Source organism: Penicillium chrysogenum, assembly GCF_028827035.1.
Source record: "Penicillium chrysogenum strain IBT 35668 chromosome Unknown utg000001l_segment0_segment0, whole genome shotgun sequence".
Lineage (NCBI taxonomy): Eukaryota > Fungi > Ascomycota > Eurotiomycetes > Eurotiales > Aspergillaceae > Penicillium > Penicillium chrysogenum.
Window position 1 is genome coordinate 7,779,598 of NW_026622749.1, and position 20,477 is coordinate 7,800,074.

Genomic DNA, 20,477 nt, shown 5'->3' on the forward strand with positions numbered 1-20,477 from the left:
CCTTCGTACTCCGTACTCCGTACATTATCCCAACTCAAATCTCTGAGGGCCAGTGGGGACTCCTTGGTCCCAAGGATCTGCATGCTGTGGGGCAAACACCCAACTATGCTCTTGGATTGGCCAATTAGTACCCCTGGTTTTGGAATGACATCTGATTGGCCGACTACTACTCCCAAATCTGGTTAGTGCAGAAAATAGCCGAACGCAGGATCCACCAGTCTCGAAGCTTATTAGAACTTGGGTTTATTGTGTCCACGGGTGTGTACCTGGGTAGCATGACCCACGCTTCACAATCTCCCAGCACCGAGGAGAACAAATACATTACGAGAGTAAGTATCTCGAGGAACTCTCGAGACGGTATGTCTAATACTCGATCCTGCAATTTTCATAAATCTCTTGCATAACCTGCTGCGTTTCTGAAATTCTAACTACTCAGGTAAGGCTCTACATTCCTGTCAGCTACTGCCGATCTTACCTCTAGCTGGGGCTCACTGGGGGCCACGTAAGGTACTTCCATGGGTTGGCGACTGGGCTCTAGAATACTGCCCCGGGCCCGGCCGTCTTCCGGACCCGAGGGCTTGCGGATCTATTATCGACATATTAGCCAAAGTGAAGACCAAATTCAACCAAGATTATTCAGCGTCTGTCTCATGCATACCTAGGTAGGTTCAGTAGATGTAACGCCGAGGTTGTACATTGGATCCATGGGTGGGACTTTACTTTCGACTTCCCTAAGTTAAGAGACTAAGGAGAAAACATACCTACTTCGTGCTTTCGAACAGCCAATCACAAGGTGCGAGACCTTGCAGATCTACCCGAGTTACGACCGTCACTGATGGAAACCTCGGAAGATGGATGTGCGACGACACTCACTATCCACTTAGTAGCCCGAACCCACTTCTCGGCTGGAATGACCTCAAGATGGATTCGTGCCACCAATCCGATATCTCCTTTTCTCAGTCCCGTCGGTCATTAAATGTGGCTAGTTCAGATGGTTTTATTGCAGAAGTCATCCACATCTTGAGGCGCCAAACAAAGATGAGAGTCCAAGATACTGCCAGACGTCAAGCCCGTAACCCGGGCACCCCATATAGATCCATCCACCTAAATATGGAAATACTATGAGCCCAATGGGTAATTATTACACGAGCCTGGATTGCTATATTTAGGAAGATTCTGTTTGCTACTTGCATGGACGTTGTTGAAGTCTACTGAATAATCAAAAAGTTGGATGGAGTCTTCTATACATCGTGGAATCCGGCCTCTCCCAGAATTCTACTAACCCCTTTCTAAATAGCTTATGGATGTCGTTCCTTCTTGTGAGGATCAAGCCATCATGGGTCGCGTCCAAAAACTTTCAATTATACTCAATTTGTTTACTTGTCTTTTCGTCATTATGTCTCTCAAGGACAATGTTAGATTCTGCTCTAAGCGGCACTAAGAATAGGTATATAATCTTAATTTGACCTTGGTCAATACTGATTGAGCTAGCAGTGGTTGGCAATTCCTGAAGGGCATGGCGTTGTTATCCTCCCCTCCATTAAACTTCCTTGAAAACCGGTATCTTATTGTGACTGTCACACTGCTCCTCCATATGAATAAGTACGGAAAAAGGCCAGGATAAACAGGAGTCAAGCCCTGCAAACAGACGGCTTCTAGAAGTTAATCTGGTCCACTTGAGTAAACTTAACTTCCCGCCGTGGGACGAACAGAGGTTAGCAGCCTAGGTAATTGGCGTATCAGTGTTGCCCGATTCGAGATTCCGTAGAGTGGCCTAGCCCTCCAGCGTCTCAGACGGACGGTTCCACCGGAATGTCAGTGTTTGGGTATGAGATTTAGTAAACCCAGGCTGTTTGCGGCGGGATTTCGTGCAATGGCGTGGTTATGGCTAAGCTATCGGATGGCCGCCAGTCTCATCTAATTAGTTGATTTGCATTTCCTTCCTAGCGGGGTTCACCCTACACTTCGCACGGAGCAAAGTTCAACAGCCCCGACGATGATGCTTGCTTTGCTTAGTTTCCGAAACACTATTATAGACAAGTTCTAATTGGTCTAATAGTAGTTCCATATTCAGCTTCACAGCATGCGATATTACGTATCGTATGCAATTTATATATTTGCCTCGTTCAAACGTCCGGGTGTATCCACCAACCCCATCTCTTCACGATGCATGAAGTCCGCCAAGGTCTCCTATGTATGGCATAATCAATCATGATTGCCCAAAGTGGAGGAGCAGCCTCATGTATAAAGGACGGTAGATTTCCCTGATATCAAAGCATCACCGTCTTCTACAATTTCTCTCAACAACAATCTTCATCAATCATTATCATGTCTATCCAGGACGGAGCTCGCTTTGACTTCATCGTCGTTGGTGGTGGCACGGCGGGTAACATTGTTGCATCTCGTCTCGCAGAGAACCCCAATGTCAGAGTTCTTGTCCTTGAAGCCGGTATTGGTACTTCCAAGGATAACGAAGAGATCAGGACCCCCGGACTGGCAATGGACATCCGAGGTGGCCAGTATGACTGGGTCTACAAGACGACGATGGTCAAGCGCGACGACTACGAACGTATTGAGAAACCCAACACCCGTGGAAAGGCCCTCGGTGGTAGTTCGTCCTTGAATTATTTCTCCTGGGTTCCTGGCTCCAAGGGGACTTTCGATATGTGGGAGGAATACGGCGGGAAAGAGTGGACCTGGGATCCTCTTGTTTTTTATCTTCGCAAAAGTGTGACATACTACGATGACACCGGCTCGTATTCGCCCGAGCTCAAGAAAATCGGCACAGACGGTCCGATTCCGATCGCCCATGCCGAACTTATACCGGAGATGAAGGGTTTCCGTGAGCTACTTACTCAGGCCTGGAAATCCACCGGTGAGCCTATCACTGAGAACATCTTTGATGGAACTATGCGCGGCCTGACATATAGTGTCAACACTATATATAAGGGCCGGCGCTCGGGCAGCTTCCTTGCAGTCGCGGATAAACAGAATATCACGATTCTACCTGAAGTTCACTCCAAGCTTCTGATCATCGACGATGCCGATCGCACGGCTAAGGGTGTGACAGTGATCACGGGATCTGGACAAGAGCTTAGCTTCTACGCCACACGTGAAGTTATTGTTTCTCAGGGTGTCTTTGAAACCCCTAAGCTCCTGATGCTCAGCGGCATTGGTCCGGCGCCAGAGCTAAACAAGCACGGAATTCCTATCATTGTCGACTCTCGCCACGTTGGCCAGCACCTTCTTGATCACCCGGGTGTCCCCTTCGTTCTTCGGCTGAAGGAAAGTTACTCGATGGACAACCATATCTTACGAAAGGGTGCTCTTCAGAACCAAGTTCTATCAGCTTACGCTAATGGTCATACTGGTGCAATGGGATCGCCCTTCCTTGAGATGATTGGTTTCCCGCGTATCGATCACTACTTGGAGAGATCCCCAGAGTACCGCGCGGCAAAATCTGCTAATGGTGGCCGCGATCCTTTTTGCCCGTATGGCCAGCCTCATTTCGAGCTTGATTTCATCCCTCTATTTGGCAGTGCCTTCCAGTGGCACTTTCCGCATCCTAGTAAGGGGAGTTACATGACTGTGATGGTGGATCTTGTTCGTCCCGTCTCCGAGGGAGGCGAGGTTACGCTGAACAGTGCCGATCCCCTACAGCAAGCCAACATCAACTTGAACTACTTCAATAACGACCTTGACATCATTGCCGTTCGTGAAGGTATTCGATTCGCCTACGATGTTCTCAAGAATGGCGAAGGTTTCAAGGACATTGTTGAGGACGAATATCCTTGGGATATGCCACTACACGATGACGAAGCAATGAAAAGAACTGTATTGGATCGCTCTCAGACTTCCTTCCATCCTTGTGGTACTGCCCGCCTGTCCAGAAATATCCAACAGGGCGTGGTGGATCCCAGTCTCAAGGTCCACGGAATCAAGAATCTCCGGGTTATCGATGCATCTGTTATCCCTGTTATTCCAGATTGTCGCATTCAGAATTCGGTCTACATGGTGGCTGAAAAGGGTGCTGACATGATCAAGAGTCACCACAAAGATCTTTATGTTTAGCTTCGCTATGGACCAAGCTGTCAATGTGTTTGGGGATCCCCGTCGAGCCCTCGTCGATCAGATGGATAGTTTGAAAGCATCCTACACCGGATGCACCTGACTCTCCTCGATAATCAGTTCGTGTTTCAATTGGATCTATCTTTTCTAGTCTGGTTCAGACAGACCACCCCCGTAGCTATTATGTGCCTTTTTCGTACACCGAAGTAGTTAACAAGTAGTGGTATAGCTGGAAGCACTGGGTTTGCTACCTATATGGGAACTAAATCCCCTACAAACGATATATCCGATTGAGCATGCCTTCTCACGAGTTGCTCTCGCGATCTGCGCCAACCAAAATGCATGAAGTCAACAGCTTTGGCTACTTACCAAGTTGTCGTTGTGATTTGAGGGATCTTGTCCACTGAGCCATAGCTTCGCCAAGCAGCCGCAGATCACTAGGATGAGCCATGCAACAAACTCTTGTATTATGCAGAGGTCCCGGATGCACAGATCTTAACAAAGTCGGAGCAAATTAGATGACAATTAAGGGGTTTTCTACTGCTGATTTACTTAGACAGTACTAAAGAGCTGTCAATAATATAACGAACTTAATTTTGTCAGGTCAATCGGTATTTCGTTCTATCGAGGATAGAATAGTTTAAGGTAGGTCTTGGCAAAATATATCATAGATTTCTAATTTTGTTCGATTTCTCGCACACCCGGAAAAGTAAGCTTCCAGGGAGATTCAAACTGTGACAAAATCCACGAGGGCGCATTAAGATTGGGACCACGACTATCCGACTATCCGGCAACGACATGCAAAGCCTAATCTGGTAATAGCATTCAACCAATCAGCCCGGTCAACATGATGAGGCTTCTGAGGGATTAACGCACAGATCGCTTATAGTCTGGGCTGCATTCTGTTAGCTCTACTCATTTTGTGCAGGGTAGCTTATTGGATTAGTGAAATTCGCTCTAATCGACCAATCCCGAAACTTTATCGCAGCGACCGAATGTGACGACTCCAAAGGAACAAACCCAATCAGTCAAGCTTTGGCATCGGCTTTTCATATTCTCCTGAAATTTATATTTTCCGACATTCCAACCGCCCACCTCGGTCGCCTGCTTTGACCGCTCGCCCCTTCTGGAAACAGCACTAACCCAATCATTTTCCACATATGACGTTATTCCTAGATACGACTGCCATTTTGACATCCATTATGCTTCTGGCTCGGACCACGGTGCAACCCGATCGGCTTTTGACCAATCATTGACCCGTGACCAATGTACGCGTGCGCTAATATATTGGTCTTGGGTCATAGATTCAAATAAGATCCTAGAAAACGACCAATGTATGTCCGTTCATTCCAGCTTATACACTCTGGACAGGCCGCTTTGGGAAGGCCAGGATGACGGAATTGACTCGGTGAAAGCAGAAGTCAAAAATATCCGCAGCTAGCTCGCCTGGTTTGATGCATATATAAATCGAACCAAGAGCACCAAACTGTGACAGACAAATCCTAAAACCATTTCCACAAGAAGTGTAACTATAGAGATCATCATGTCGGCTGACAAGTACTATACTCTTGCCGAAGGTCAGTCATCCGAAACAGTATTCTGTCATTTTGGCATACTTATTGAGAAAGAAAAGGCTGCCCCTTCGCAAGCAGCAGCACTGCTGTGCTTATGCGCAACAGAAATGGCGGGGGACTTGGTCTACTCCAGGATACCCAGCTCATCGAGACCCTCGCGCATTTCTCTCGTGAGAGGATCCCAGAGCGGTAAGAGTGACACATCGTGAACATACATATTATGGCTAACAATATGTTTGTTCCAGCGTCGTTCATGCCAAGGCTGTTGGGTAAGTCGATTAAAATAACTCCATTCCGGATACGTGGGCTAATATGTACAAACCTCCATCTAAAGGGCCTACGGAGAGTTCGAAGCCACTGCCGACTGCTCCGACCTGACATCCGCCAGCTTTCTCAATAAGGCCGGCAAAAAGACTCCTGTTCTCCTTCGAGTTTCCACTGTTGGGCCAGAATCAGGCTCTGCTGATACTTCGCGGGATGTCCATGGCTGGGGGATGAAGCTTTATACTGATGAAGGTAACCTAGACTGGGTCTTCAACAACACTGTAAGCAAGTCACTAACACTCACCAACAAAATTATGCTTACACAATGTGAAGCCAGTATTCTTCATTCGGGATCCCATTAAGTTCCCCTCTATGAATCGGTCTCACAAGAGACACCCGCAAACTCACCTTCCCGACGCGAACATGGTATGTGTCAATTCTTAACCTCAGTACTGTAGGAAGACGCTGACTAAACCCTTAGTTTTGGGAGTAAGTGCAGCCATTAAACATTTGGGGAAGAATTACTGATAAGGCCTAGCTTCCATGTGGGCAACCCGGAAGGAATCCACCAGCTTTTGGTTCTCTTTAGTGATCGTGGAACTCCCCAATCAGTCCGGTTTTTGAACTCCTACAGTGGACACACTTATAAGTTCACCAAGGAGGTAAGGAAAGATACTACAAGTCTGCAGGTACTTGGCTTACGCTTATAAACTAGGACGGTTCATTCAAATACGTCAAGATCCACATGAAGACCCAACAGGGAGTCAAGAATTTCACCCGGGAAGAGGCAACTAGAATTGCAGGCGAGGATCCCGATTATATGATTCGCGATATGTTCGAAGCCATCGAAAGGAAAGACTACCCGTCGTGGGATGTCTTTGTCCAAGTCATGGATCCCTCGGAGGCCGAGAACTACCGTTGGAATATCTTTGATATGACCAAAGTCTGGCCACACGAGGACTTTCCGCTGAGAAAGATTGGCAAGCTGACCCTGAATCGCAACGTTCGTTATCCTATTCCCTTAGCTTCCTCAAACAGACTGACCATTTGGTAGCCCGGGAATTATTTTGCCGATATTGAGCAGGCGGCCTTCTCTCCGTCTACTATGGTGCCTGGATTTGCCGCTTCCGCCGATCCCGGTAAGCTCTATATCTAGACCGTCATCTCCTACCTAAAAAAACTCACTCCCCTCTTATCTAGTCCTGCAAGCGCGCCTATTCGCCTATCCTGACGCAGCTCGCTACCGCCTGGGCGTCAACTACCAGCAGCTCCCAACTAACGCAGCTAAGGCCCCCGTATACTGTCCCTTTCAGAGGGATGGCAAAATGAGATTTGACGATAATTATGGCGGTGCTCCGAACTACGTCAATTCCTCTCTCCAGCCGACGAGATTCTACCCTGACGTCAAAGGAACCAGCCCTGAGTCGTTGAGCGTGCACACTGAGCACGAGAAGTGGGTTGGCGAAGTCACAACCTACACCAGCCATATAAACGACGACGATTTCATCCAGCCTGCTGCTCTGTGGAAGGTCATTGGCCGTGATCCGGGACACCAGGATAGAACCATTGATAACCTTGCTGGGAGTATCAGTGGGGTCAAGTCTCCAAAGCTTCGTAATGAAGTGTATGGTTCGTGCATACTTTCGTTGAATGTCGTGAAATTTATTTTACTGACCTACATGCAGCACTCTTTAGCAGGGTCGACCAGGATCTTGGGAGAAAGCTTAGGAAGGTCACTGAGGCAGCCATCAAAGACTGAATCCTTTCACCAGAGCCTCTTTATTACAGAATCGAGTATCATTATCCAAATAGCTTCCATCTATTGAATCACGTTGGTAGCAAAGTAACCGCTTATCAGCTGGCGCTCGTAAGGGATTGGCACTGGCAAGTTTCGGTTGACGAAAATGTAGTATACAATGTTGGTATAAAATACGGCATTATTCCACTCGACCAACACAAAAACCACGGTTAATGCATATAGCCTAATGGAGGCCATATCCCAGTTTGACATACAAGATGTTCAGATAAGCACCTGAGTGGATAGATATTGAATGTCAGGCACGAGATACTCCCAAGTGCTACGAAATCGCTGGATTTGGATCACCAAAAACTTCATCGGGGGTGAGGGACTGGGTGGACGCATCGACTTTCCAATTGCGTAAGTCAAAAGCTGCATGAGCAACAGGTATGCGGAAATTGCTCTGCACGTTACTGGAAAAGTGATAGAGATAAGGACATCAGAATATAGTCCTGTCAGCAATTTCTCCATACTTTGGGGTTTCCACACACGACTTGGATACTTATGAATTTCCCAAACGAGTGGAGTGTGATCTACCAATCATCCACACCTCCGCTTGATGCCTCAGGCACCAGTTCGTCCTTCCTCCGTCTTCACTTGCGAGCTTCTGACCACTTCTGCCTCCAATATCCAGGCCTACAGGGACTTTCTCAATTGATCAAGGCAGAATGGTACACAAGGTGCAAAAGGAAAATATATTTGCCTACGCAAAATTTAATATCGCAGCCCTTCTATCACTCGCCTACAGCATCCGCGGGAAGGAGTGCTCTTGTGATGAAACGAAACGCCCTGATAGTGGTAGCCTGAATTGGGTCGTCTTCATCTCATTTGATGATGGGGTTCAATGGGTTTTCAGGTCGCCGCGGAGATCGTTCGGGCTCCAGAAAACCACTGCTAGTGAGGTGCTTGTGAGTGAGGTAGCAACGATGAAGTACCTCAGAGAAATGGGCACGGTTCCTGTGCCAGAAGTGTTCTCTTACTGGTAAGTTTATTACGTCTACTGGATCTTATCATTTCGTTGACCTGAATAGTGCGACCGACCGGAATGACATCGAGGTCCCATATATCTTAATGAGCAAAGCTTCCGGGGTACCTCTGAGCACGTATCAATGGGAAGACGACGTGGCCAGCCCGCCTGGACTCCATGACATACCACAGGCGATCTTATCAACTACCCAAAAACGGAAAATCCTGAGACAACTGGGGGGTATACATGCAGCACTGTCCAATATACGGATTAGTGAAATCGGGTCACTTTCTATGGACAACAATAGCTCTTACACTCCGGGGAAGTGCTTGTTTCCTAGCCTAATATGGCAGGGTCGGGAAGAATTTGATGACACCGAAATCACACGTGGGCCTTTCTCAGAGTCGAAAGCTTTCTACATGGCTTGCATAAATGCGTTTCTTGCTCATTCTGCGGAACTGTCAATGGAGCATCACCTCTTCCATGCACCGGTGCCCATCGTTCAAGAATACGATAGCTTTGAAGAATATCGGCTCGCTACTGATCGATGGAACGATTACGCCACCGTGGGTTCCAAAATTGAGAGCAGGAAGAACCGACTTGATTACACTTCAGTCGGTATCTCACTTAAGGAAACTGTAGCATTCATGTCTGACAAAGACAATCACATTAGTTGTGAGGGGTTTCCCCTATACCACCCTGATATAAGCACTCAGAATGTCTTTGTAGACGACGACCTGAACATAACGTGTATTATCGACTGGGCCTTTGCGTCTTCGGTGCCCCCTGCAATGCTTCTTCTTTGTCCTGGCCTCCCTCACCCTCGTGATGCCCTACATGCCTCTCTTATAGAAGCCTTTGTTGACGGCTTCATAGCCGGAGAAGGGTTCGGCGGTCAGGCTGTGCTTGATTTCTCACACAACGACTTTTTCTGGGCATTCTTTCGTCTAGTCAACCTCGATTCTCTGCAAGACTTCCACTACCACTCTCAGCTCATTCATGCTTTTGTCGGAGATGAAGTTTATCCTTGCCTTTGCCATGTGAAAGGGCGAAAGGACTTCCTCGAAGCAGCAGAATACGTGTTAAAAGATGAAGATGACCAAGAGAGGTCAAGACGGAATGAAGAACAATACTTTTCATGCGTTGGTCCCCAGCGGCATGCGCTCTCACGGCATCTGACCATGATCGAACAACTAAATGATCAATTTGTTGCGGATAAGAGGCTGTGGAGATGGATCGCACTTTATTTGGATGAGCGAGATGTGTACATGCTTTCGTGACCAAGGCACTATAAGCAACCATAGACTCAGTGAAACGTCATCCGGCAGTCTTGGTGTGAGCAGCATAACGTGAGCCGCCCCGGCATATACATCGACGACGTGTACCGTGTGCAGTGCGGAGAGCGGCCGAGGCCCACATTTTTAAGTGGAGGTTGGGGAAGGCGATTTAGCCGGGGCCGATTTAACCGATAAGCCTAATGCACGGAGTGCGCCCATGATGCCGTGTAAGTAAGGCGGCCAGAGTATTGTGTCTCCTATTTTAAATGAATTGGATTAACTACAATGCCACTGTCACAATTCTTTCGAATTATGCCCAGGTGTCTAGCTATAAGTTTCCCCAATGCTCCCAGGGATCCAGCAGGAGATTCTCAGCTAGAAGCTACGTCACTTGCCGATTCCCCCGAAGTCGGGAGAAGGAGAAAGAGCATAGCCGAGGAGTACCAGCACGGTCAAGGAAATAGCAGAGGAATTGGCAAACAGGAACCAGGTAGTCTCCACCATTACAAATCCCTACGCCGAAAGCGCAGAATAGCCCTGAAGCGATAAGCGATCCAAGTGGGGCTTCACGCGAGACAAGCATTTTCCAATAATGCTTCTTTTCGGCACGCCGAACCAATTACCGGGTGGCGCAAGGCCCTTCGGTACTATTCAATCCGGGTTGTGTGGGGACTCTTCTCCGTGTTCGGCTCCTAAATCACCGTTTTTCCCTATGGAGAGCCTTTATTCCTGCCCCTAGACCTACCTGGGTTCGCAATCCTGCTTTCTCTTTTGCCCTTCTTCTACTCGTTCCTATACATCATGCCCGGGAAAGAATCTGCTGGTATTGACCACGATGCGGAGAAAGTGACAGACACTCGTGGTGAAAATTCGGACCTGCTACTATCGGAGGAGCAGGCGTTAGCCAAGGCACGGGGCAATCCCAATGACGCCCTACCCATCTTCATCACCTACGCCCCAGACGACTCCGATAACCCCCGCAACTGGCCTAAATGGCGTAAATGGTATATCACCATCGTCGTAAGCATGTTGAATGTTTTCACGTACGTCATCCCGCCACTCATTCCTATACCCGTGGCACGTGAGTCAATGTCGGGCTAACACCGCCGACAGAACATGGTGTGCTGGAGGGATATCTTCGGGAGCGACCGGAATTCAAGAAGAGTTTGGTGTTTCAGCTGAAATCACGACACTCGCCTTGTCGCTGTATGTTCTAGGTTATGCTATCGGCCCTGTGCTTCTCGCTCCGCTATCAGAATATTTCGGGCGTCAGCCAGTTTACGTCGTCTCATGGTTCTGCCTGTTCATCTTCCAGCTTCCTCTCGCGTTGGCCCCGAACATTGGTACCATTCTAGTGTGTCGTTTCATCGCCGGCTGTGCCGGAGGCGCCCCTCTCACCAACACAGGAGGCAGTATCAGTGACATGTGGGAGCGGAACGAGAGCGGCGGGCCTATGGCTGTCTACGGACTGAGTAGCACCTTTGGTCCCCCTATGGCTCTAGTGGTCACCGGGTACATCGGGTTGAATCTCGGCTGGCGCTGGATTTTCTGGGTTCTTATGGCTATGACCGGCGGCGTGTGGGTGGTGTTGGTCGCCACGATTCCCGAGACCCGCCACACGACTGTTCTCCAAAACAAGACCAAACGTGTCCGGAAGCAAATGAAGAAAGAGAATCTTCAGTCGGCTGAGTCGACCTTTGATATGCACGCCAGCAGCAGAAAAGGTCTGCACGAACTCTTCGCTATCACCCTCACCCGTCCATTCCACTTCCTCTTCTCCGAGCCCATCACCTTGTTTTCTGCAATTTACAACGGCTTCCTTTACGGACTGGTCTATCTTTTCAACGAAGCAATTCCTTTGGTCTTCGGTCCACCCAAGGGGCATCCATTCAATGGCGGTCAACAAGGGCTGGCATTCCTGGGAATGGCGATCGGTCCTCTGATCGCATTCTGTTTCTACCCCCTCCAAGAACGTTACTACCTTCGCCGTGTCGCGGAAAATGGAGGCAAAGGTGTGCCCGAGGCTCGTATGTGGATGGCCCGTGGCGGGGCAATCCTCATTCCAATCAGTCTGTTCTGGTTTGGGTGGACTAGCTATCGGTCGGTGCATTGGGTTGTGCCGATCATTGCCTCATCATTATTCGGTGCTGGCATCTACATTGTCATCCTTAGCATATTGAACTACGTTGTGGACAGCTATCAGACTTACTCAGCTTCCGCTTTAGCTGGCGTGATCCTCGTCCGAAATGTCGTCGGTGCTGGATTCCCATTATTTGCCACTCAGATGTACGAGAAGCTTGACTACGAATGGGCTTCTAGTCTGTTGGGTTTCATCTCGATTCTTTTGGTCCCAATCCCATTCATCTTCTTTTACAAGGGCCAGACTATTCGTCTTCGCAGTCGCTGGGCCAGCGAGCACTTCGATCAAGACGAGGACAGCCCTCACTGAGGATCTGTTCATAAGTGTTCTAGCCGGTATATATTTATTTGGCAACGCATGGAATCTTACGCCTCTCGCAAAACGGGTATATTGCATTATTTGTCTTTGTTTTGTTACAAATAGTTTGCATGGAGCATACGCATCGAACATAAACTATTTTTTTTTCTCTTAGACAATGGCGTCCATATATGACGGAGAAAGAATATACAGCAGCCATGGGATACGTATACAACACCCGTAGATATCAAGTACGCTTGCACTTTCACTAAAAGTCTCAGAAACTCGGTAAAACAGTATTGTATAACTTACAGTCACCAAAGAAGAAGTAAGAAAAGTAAGTAAGAAAAAAGAAACAAGAAGAAAAGACATTGTATCTTCCTTGGTCATCACTTCAAAAATTTAGTGTTGACTACCTTTGGCCAAGCTTCAACGGGTTAGCGGGTCGAGCACCCGCACATCCTACCGTGACCTCGTATTTTATAGGTTAGACGGACATACCTACACAGCTAAATATAACTAGCACAACACTAAAGCGACGCCAGTGTAATAAATTCTATGATTTTTAGGGAGGGAATTGTAGCACTTTTTAGTGATTCAACCGTAAGTCGCTCATGGATAAGATACTATGCCATAGATACCTTGGACGAGTCGCTCTCAACGTCGATCTCGCAGAACCATGGATCAGCTAAGATTTCCGCAGGCGAAGGTCTCTTCGTGGGATCATATTGCAAAATCCATCGAATGAGCGCCTTCACTTTGTGGGCTTCCTCCTCATCGAGATCCGGGCCTGCCCGATCGAAATGACTCTTCCATAGATGTCTGCTCCACCAAAAGCGGTTCCTCCCCTGGAGCGACTCCTCCAAGCTGACAATTAAAGAGCTTCCTCTCGGGCGTAAAGTAGAGCGATGAGGTCGTCCAATGATTGAAGAGCTCGTCGGGGAGGGCGCCGAGCTGGGTAGTAAGGGAGAGAAGATGATCGTCATCTTCCATCTCGGAGCATGGTATACAGAAGAGTGGCAGTCCGGTGATAAGCTCGAAGATGAGACAGCCGAAACTCCAGATATCAACGGTATTGTTGACGGTTCCGGTAAGAATCAACTCGGGAGCTCGAAGGCCGCGTGGAGTAACGGCCTTTGTCGGCGGGTCGGTAAAAAAACATGCTATCCAGGGCAGTTAGATATAAGAATAGATATTCGTCAAGAAAAAGGAATAGATAATCAAAAAGAGAGGGACTAACCACCGCCCATATCGGATATTTTGACCTTAAACCCTTCGGCGTAGTAGGTAAAGGGCACTAGTGGCTGCGCAACGCAAAGATATGGAGGAGCCCATTTATCTCGTTTACCGTCAAGCCTCTGTACTGGGGGTGAGATTGACCGGGCTTCCACATCTTCCTCTTGCCGGAGCAAGTCCTCGGGCGTCGAGTCGATATCGTTAAGAGTGAAGAGTATGTTTCCGGGTTGAAAGTCTCCATGGGCGATACCATTTTCGTGGAGGAATGCAAGAGCCTGTAAGGATTGTTTGAGGATGCTCTTTGCCATCCGAGGCGGATAACGGATCTCCATTCCTTGCCTGCGAGGTTTGAACTGCGGCAGCTCCTCGACCATGGTATTCACACTCGGACCCATAGGCTCAAATACCAGGCACTTATGGACGCCATTCGGCCCGCGGTGTTCGAACTCACCTAGCAGTCGCGTGATATATCGGGTCTCTGCTACTGGTGCGACTTCGATGATGTGGCGTAAGGTTCGTAGCTCGGTCGTCGATCCCGAGATTTCCGACACAAGGATCTTCAAGGCGACATATCCACTATGTCTTAAAGAAAATGAGTAACGATATCTACTGCGACACGGTAGAAGATAGAAAAAAATATGAATTTACTTCAGGTCACGGGCGAGCCAAACCGTCGAGTAGGAGCCCTCGCCAAGCTTCCGGATGACCTTGTACTGGCGGTTGAAGATGTCGCCGAGAACGACTGGATGATAACCACCTGGGCGGTAATCCTCCACCCACTCACAGGGTAGTGTAATATTTTTGAATCGCCGTTTGTCATCTATGAAGGCGCTTGATGGCGGAGTGGGAGGAGACGAGGTACTCATGGCTGTGATGGGGCTGCTTTGTCCAAGAGTTGCCGAGCGGAACTTCATAACGCGGGTGGGGCTGGCTGGAAGACGATTAACAATGGATCAGAGGAGCCAGTGTGTGATTGGTTCCCGACTACTCGGTCCACTCAGTCTGGGTCTGGGGTAGTGATACCAACTAGAAAGGGTGAGTTCAATAACTGAACGTACAGCTTGTGACAACAAAGATGAGCTCGGATTGCAAGAGTGCGTTTCACCTGTTTGCTTAGTTTGGTTAATATGTGCTGTTTGCACTAGGATGTATGTGTCAGCATGGACATAAGCGCAGTGAGTCTGCAAGGCAACAAAGCCACATCAACGAATTGGACTGAATATACATCTTATTTTAGGGCTGTGTGCAGATTCCAAGGGCCGACGCGTTTCGGGTTCAACTTTTAATCCAATCGTATCGCTTTATATATCACTTAAGGAGGTCAGTGCAGGCGTCATGCTCCTTAGGGTGATTCTCACCCGCTTCTGACCCGTACATAAACATATCTTCCTCGCCCATAACCAATTGATTCCAACTTGGCTCGTTCTATAACTCTCTGGAACACAAAACCTGACACATACGACCATAGGGTGTGGAAAACAGGGCTTCCCGTCCGCTCAGCCGTACTTAAGCCACACGCCGGTGAGTTAGTAGTTGGGTGGGTGACCACCAGCGAATCCTCACTGTTGTATGTTTTTGTTTGCTTTTTTTGTCTTATGTATGTCTGTCCTGTCTGCATGATGACGAAAACCTCGCTGCCACCCTGGTTAGAGGGGGTTATCTTTGTTGAGACCATGAGGTTACGGAGGACACTTAGCCCATTTATAATCGGCCGCGTCTTTCTACACAGTGCGGCCCTTCTACCCTGCCGCAGTGGGGCCTCTTCCATTTCCCTTTCAAGTCAAATATTCAAAGGTTGACGCATAAGTAGCACAACCTGCTATGGTTAACTTACACTAACCTGCATTATAATCTTTCCGCCTCTTGGTAGTTGATGTATTCATGTACGTTCTCTCTGAGGTAGGGCATCGGATACAGCCGCAATGGCTTTATATAGGGATGTAAAGCGTAAAAATACTCTGTATAGGTCTATTGAAATTTGTTGTGTATATATATGACCAGTTGCTGCAATAGACTCGCACGCATTAGTAACACAATTTTCAGTTGAGAAGACAAAAGAGCATCCAGCATGCTTTGTTTGGCAGGCAAACGGTGCTTGCTGGTTTGACTGTTTGCTTTCCTGGCCTTCTATAAAAGGCCCCTTCCTTCATAAATTGACCAAAGCAAATTCCTCTTCCTTATTCTCCCTCAGTAGTCAGTCGTTACGCAGGCTCGACAGGTTATGAAGCCCGTTTTCTGTCGAAAACTCCCTGGTAGCATGGGTCATTTATAGATATTTATTACCTTTCTCCCTTCTCATATATAGTTTACACAACTATCACCCAATACAAGTGTCGGTTTCGAGCTATCAGAGAATATCCGTGGACTCCTTCTTAATAAGATAATTCTTCTTTGCGATATTTGCACCCCAGTGTTGTCAGACTGGTCTATAACCGATATTGCAACCGCCCATGTCCAACCCGAAATCCCGAGGGTCACAATACACTCATATTTTTACCTCTTTTATGATATCATCTACGCTATATATTTGAACAAGTTATGGAACTAGGGAGCCCGCCATTGCCCTCATCTTACAATCAGTCAATATCCTCGGTCATGTGCATACACACTTGTGCAACTCGACATGCGAGGGTGGCGCCAAGGCCGACGCGACCTAGCCGGAAACTACTTAGGTGGTGTGAATAGCTTCAGGTGACAGGCAGTATATATCTCTATGTGGAGAATGTTACCTCGCAGTTTACGCCTGCTTGGTTGTCAACTTGGGATTGCAACGGCTATCTGAAGGTGTGAGTTGTTCCTTCCAACACGTCTCTCATCTGGGACTTTGCCATGTTGCCTCCTAGCATGTGTTCTCGCGTTGGCTGGGAATTGAACATTTTGGAACATTTCTTCTCCTGTGCGCATGGGCAAGGAAAGACTTTACGAGTTAGCTTATTGGTATAGGTCTTTGCATGTGCTATTTGCCTTTGGTTGAAGACATCGAGGTACAGTTCTTCTCTTCCGCTAGGGGACAGGGCTAATCCACGCCGTTATATACGCTCTCGTTATATATTCTTACCTGTGATTTTGAGCGAAACGACTTGGGACGCTCCCTAGGGACTTCTGGGACCGTGTAATTTGCCATGAACGTTCACTACGTGCGTACTGGCCGCTGGTTGGCTAGAGAATGCCGAATTATGCCCCTTTTCTTCAGCTAAGGGACAAGGCAATGCAAAGACTTTCCTTGCCCATGCGCACAGGAGAAGAGATGTTTCAAAATGTTCAATTCCTAGCCACCGCGAGAACACATGCTAGGAGGCAACATGGCAAAGTCCCAGATGAGAGACGTGTTGGAAGGAACAACTCACACCTTCAGATAGCCGTTCCAATCCCAAGTTGACAATCAAGAATATAGCTGGGGCTTTGTGATTTTTCTTAGAATGTCTAGATGAACACTGTTTTGAAAGAAAAGAAAGAAAAGAACAGAAAGAACGTTTGCTCGCAATTGAACTCTTCTGCGTGTGGAACGACCATGTGGTTTCATCTGCATGCAATGTTGGAGATCTCTGTGCATCTTTTCCATTGTCGGACTCATCGGTTCTATCAACTTATTCTCACCCTCACTACCCTTTCTTTTCTCAACTTACTCTCATCCTTCCTCACTATCACTCAATCAAGTCAACTACCTTTCACCAATATCACATGGAATTGCTATTCAAGGTCATCCCTAGTAATCTTTTTCTCCTTCTCTTCTTCCCACACATCTCCTCCTAACCAATCGGGGTTCTGTGTCATGGTACGGTTTTTCTATTTTCTGCGTCCTCTGCTCACCCTTTCTGATGCTTTCCAGGTTGATCCTCGTCTCGACAATGAGGCCAACGCAGCCATCACTGCTGCGACTCCTGCTACGCGGCGCGCCGCTTTGACGGCGTTTAAGAGTGCCCGGAACACGTTGGGTGCGCGCATTAACGCTGTCGGGCTTTATCATCAATGTTGTTCTCAGCGCATCAGGAAGCCTGGGAATAGCCTCATTCCCGACCCTTTCGGACCGGGCCCTGGTCCCATCAGGGTCTTCACCTTTGAGATCAGCATCTCATCCTCGAACTCACAACGACATTGAGAATTACATCCGGGAGATAATGGTATAGCTGGGATAGACCCAGGGCCACCATGAGCTCTAGCCACCCCGATGAGGAGCCCCATCACAACCCTACGACTGCTTGATATGCCTGGATACCAGTTAACGTGTGGGTGGGGCCAGGTTGTCAAATTTTACAGGATGAAGAGATCTGATTTCAGCAGCGCAGATACATACATTATAGCATACCAAACCCAGTACAACCAGCTGGGACTTCACAAGGTGGAACCCGCCCCTTTGGAGCCATGTTTGTCATGCTCTATGATCTGGAAGGAGAGTTCAATTCAGTCAAATTCACCTATCAGGCCATGAAAGACACTGTCCCAGACACTGTTACAAAAGACATTTTCAACAGCATGTGCAAGAAGCTTATTGTCGAAAGGCGTGACGTACCTGCATCCTCATCTACTCCAAATCCTCAGCAAATGCAGCCCGCAATAACAAGAACGGAAACCAGCGCGGTGGAGGAAGAGGACGTGGACGCGGTGGGAAAGGCCGCAGAGGAGGATCACGCACGCAGTCAAATAACAAAAGAGGATGCGTGGAGAGAGAGAGTAGGGTCCCTACCGTGTTCCTTCGCGAGTCTCGCGCTAGAACTGACCTACTCGAATGGATTGCTCGCTAATACCGAGAGGGAACAGCTCATAGCCCCCAAGCCAGCAGACCTAGAAACCTTTGTTTTGCATTTGGTTTCATAAGCACTTACGAAGAGACAATCCTCCTCCGACAGAGTCAGCTGGCTAGTGGACAACTTCAAGCAGAGTACTCCTGGTGACCAGTCATCTATTTAACTAATGTGTATGAGCTATCTGGCTCTCAGCATTATGGTTCTGGACTCTCTGTCTCTATGAGACAGTGCATGTTTTAGTCGACGATCCTTTGTTCCTTTCTCTTCCTCCCCCGTACTTAGTATGTTGAATGGAATGCGCTCTTTTTCATTGAAGATCCGGCAGGTATCAGATAATATTTATTCATATATAGCTTACGGACATCTGAAGATAGCTGGTCCCGAATTTGAGCAACAGGTTATTAGTGGGTCCATCCTTATTATCTATTACCGAAGGTGTTATCGAATCATCTTAGTGTGGACATTCGAACCGAGCATAAGGATTAGTTGGTGAACTACATTAGAACTTCCAGATTACAGCTTGCACATCTTTCACTGGTACTGCTTTTGACATATACCCAAATCCTCTTGAGAGAAGTCTCTTGTTTTCTGCTTTCCCGGAGACCCTCACACTTGAAATGAGCTAGCTGAAAATAATCTGTTGTCAAAGGCCTTTCATGTTACCACTTCCAGGGTACTCTACATAGCTCCATCTTAGATACAAAAGCTGTCTCTCCTCCCAGGACTACTACTATGTACCTATAGGTACCTCAGCCTCGTTGAATCAGTGAAGACAGGCTTGCAGGAAGATAGGAAATGTATATAACCCCTGACACCAGAACCCCTCTGCATCGTGTTTCCAACGTATCGACCATGCGATGCACAGTCCTTGAACCACGGAGTGCCATTTGACTAGATCTTGCTGGATCCGAGCGGACTCGGCACGGGGAATTTGGAGATATCATCACTTGTTTCCCCGTCAATTGCGAGCTCTGCCACCACTCGACCGATAGCAGGCGCAAATTTGAACGCATGTCCGTTGCCCAGAGCAATGATTATGTCCGGGTACTTCTTCAACGGGCTATGATTCACGTGCATGTATGCTGTGAACGCTTCATGCATGACACCACAACGGTTCAGTTAAATTCGAAAACAATTTGCCCCTTCGGCAGACAGGCTTTGTTTCTCGGCCCGTACCCGAAACATAACTAGTCTCTACTAGGATAAGCGTTTATATTATTAGCCACTTATAAAACTAAATTAATTTTGGACTAGCCGAATTAGGCTTAACCCAGTATTGTATTGGTTACGAGACGGACAATGTGTCTCTGCCGAAGGCTGACGTGGCCCCTCTGTATATTTGACATACTAAAAGAAAACCACCAAGAATTGCATCCGATAAATTATGTAGTCATGTGAAAGTCACGCTTTTACGGTTTAATGGGTTTAATAGGGTTTAATAGGTTGGGTTGGGTTGGGTTGGGTTTTGGGTTTTGTGTATGATCTGCATCTGATCTAGTATCACATGCTAGATCTATCTGTTATGATTAGTTTGCCTTCTTTGATTTGTTTGCTACTTTATTTGTTTGCCTCGGTTAAGCGAGAAGAGACGGGGTTTGCATATAGTCTCGGCTTGATTAGCAGCTCGCCAGATCTCTTGCTTCCTTTCCTTCTTTCTTCCCCGTCTTTAGTATCTGGAATTGATGCACTCTCTTGCTTTGGCTTATACATCTGGCACGTCACATTTTGTGGATTTTAGCGCAGCCTACTTCCCGTAGTACGCTATACTTATAGATAAACACGGGTCATCCACTCTATCTGGCCACCTTATGAAATTGTAAGAAAACTACCATGATCCTACGAGTTAGGGCTGACTTCAAGATGTAGAATGAAAAACTCAGCGGAAGGTTTATATTGAAGGAATCTCGCTAGACCTTGTTCGGGCCCGAGGACTGATTATTATGGTAGCGTTAGTTAGTAGAGGCTCAGTTTGCCCTACTACGCCTCGGAGCGCCCGTAAAGCCATGTTTAAGGGGATTCGAGGCGCTTTTCCGTTCTGGATCTATCGAGTTCGATGACGAAGACATGTCTCGGTAATCCAGCATCTTCCGATCCGTTCCTCTCACGATTAT

At 47.7% G+C, this 20,477-nt stretch overlaps 7 protein-coding genes across 7 annotated transcripts; 5 read left to right on the forward strand and 2 right to left on the reverse strand.

Annotated features, from left to right (window-relative positions):
• Positions 1-2,328: 2,328 nt before the first annotated feature.
• N7489_003054 (GMC family oxidoreductase) lies at positions 2,329-4,071 on the forward strand (the record flags this gene model as incomplete). Its single annotated transcript, XM_056708809.1, has 1 exon — positions 2,329-4,071. The coding sequence occupies one exon, from the start codon at positions 2,329-2,331 to the stop codon at positions 4,069-4,071; it is 1,743 nt and encodes a 580-aa protein (XP_056573111.1).
• A 1,540-nt stretch (positions 4,072-5,611) lies between these two features.
• N7489_003055 (catalase) lies at positions 5,612-7,665 on the forward strand (the record flags this gene model as incomplete). The annotated part of the gene is made up of 11 exons (XM_056708810.1): positions 5,612-5,645; positions 5,702-5,831; positions 5,888-5,911; positions 5,977-6,187; positions 6,240-6,332; positions 6,388-6,395; positions 6,445-6,568; positions 6,622-6,909; positions 6,961-7,045; positions 7,107-7,535; positions 7,592-7,665. The coding sequence occupies 11 exons, from the start codon at positions 5,612-5,614 to the stop codon at positions 7,663-7,665; spliced, it is 1,500 nt and encodes a 499-aa protein (XP_056573112.1).
• A 707-nt stretch (positions 7,666-8,372) lies between these two features.
• On the forward strand, positions 8,373-9,951 carry N7489_003056 (phosphotransferase family protein; the record flags this gene model as incomplete). Its single annotated transcript, XM_056708811.1, has 2 exons — positions 8,373-8,686; positions 8,736-9,951. The coding sequence occupies 2 exons, from the start codon at positions 8,373-8,375 to the stop codon at positions 9,949-9,951; spliced, it is 1,530 nt and encodes a 509-aa protein (XP_056573113.1).
• A 798-nt stretch (positions 9,952-10,749) lies between these two features.
• Positions 10,750-12,397, forward strand: N7489_003057 (MFS transporter; the record flags this gene model as incomplete). The annotated part of the gene is made up of 2 exons (XM_056708812.1): positions 10,750-10,991; positions 11,062-12,397. The coding sequence occupies 2 exons, from the start codon at positions 10,750-10,752 to the stop codon at positions 12,395-12,397; spliced, it is 1,578 nt and encodes a 525-aa protein (XP_056573114.1).
• A 614-nt stretch (positions 12,398-13,011) lies between these two features.
• N7489_003058 (serine/threonine-protein kinase) lies at positions 13,012-14,487 on the reverse strand (the record flags this gene model as incomplete). Its single annotated transcript, XM_056708813.1, has 4 exons — positions 13,012-13,194; positions 13,244-13,548; positions 13,626-14,197; positions 14,270-14,487. 4 exons carry the CDS (start codon positions 14,485-14,487, stop codon positions 13,012-13,014), a joined length of 1,278 nt encoding a protein of 425 aa, XP_056573115.1.
• Positions 14,488-17,393: 2,906 nt separating this feature from the next.
• Positions 17,394-17,720, forward strand: N7489_003059 (uncharacterized protein; the record flags this gene model as incomplete). Its single annotated transcript, XM_056708814.1, has 1 exon — positions 17,394-17,720. One exon carries the CDS (start codon positions 17,394-17,396, stop codon positions 17,718-17,720), a length of 327 nt encoding a protein of 108 aa, XP_056573116.1.
• A 1,537-nt stretch (positions 17,721-19,257) lies between these two features.
• Positions 19,258-19,443, reverse strand: N7489_003060 (uncharacterized protein; the record flags this gene model as incomplete). The annotated part of the gene is made up of 1 exon (XM_056708815.1): positions 19,258-19,443. One exon carries the CDS (start codon positions 19,441-19,443, stop codon positions 19,258-19,260), a length of 186 nt encoding a protein of 61 aa, XP_056573117.1.
• Positions 19,444-20,477: the final 1,034 nt, after the last annotated feature.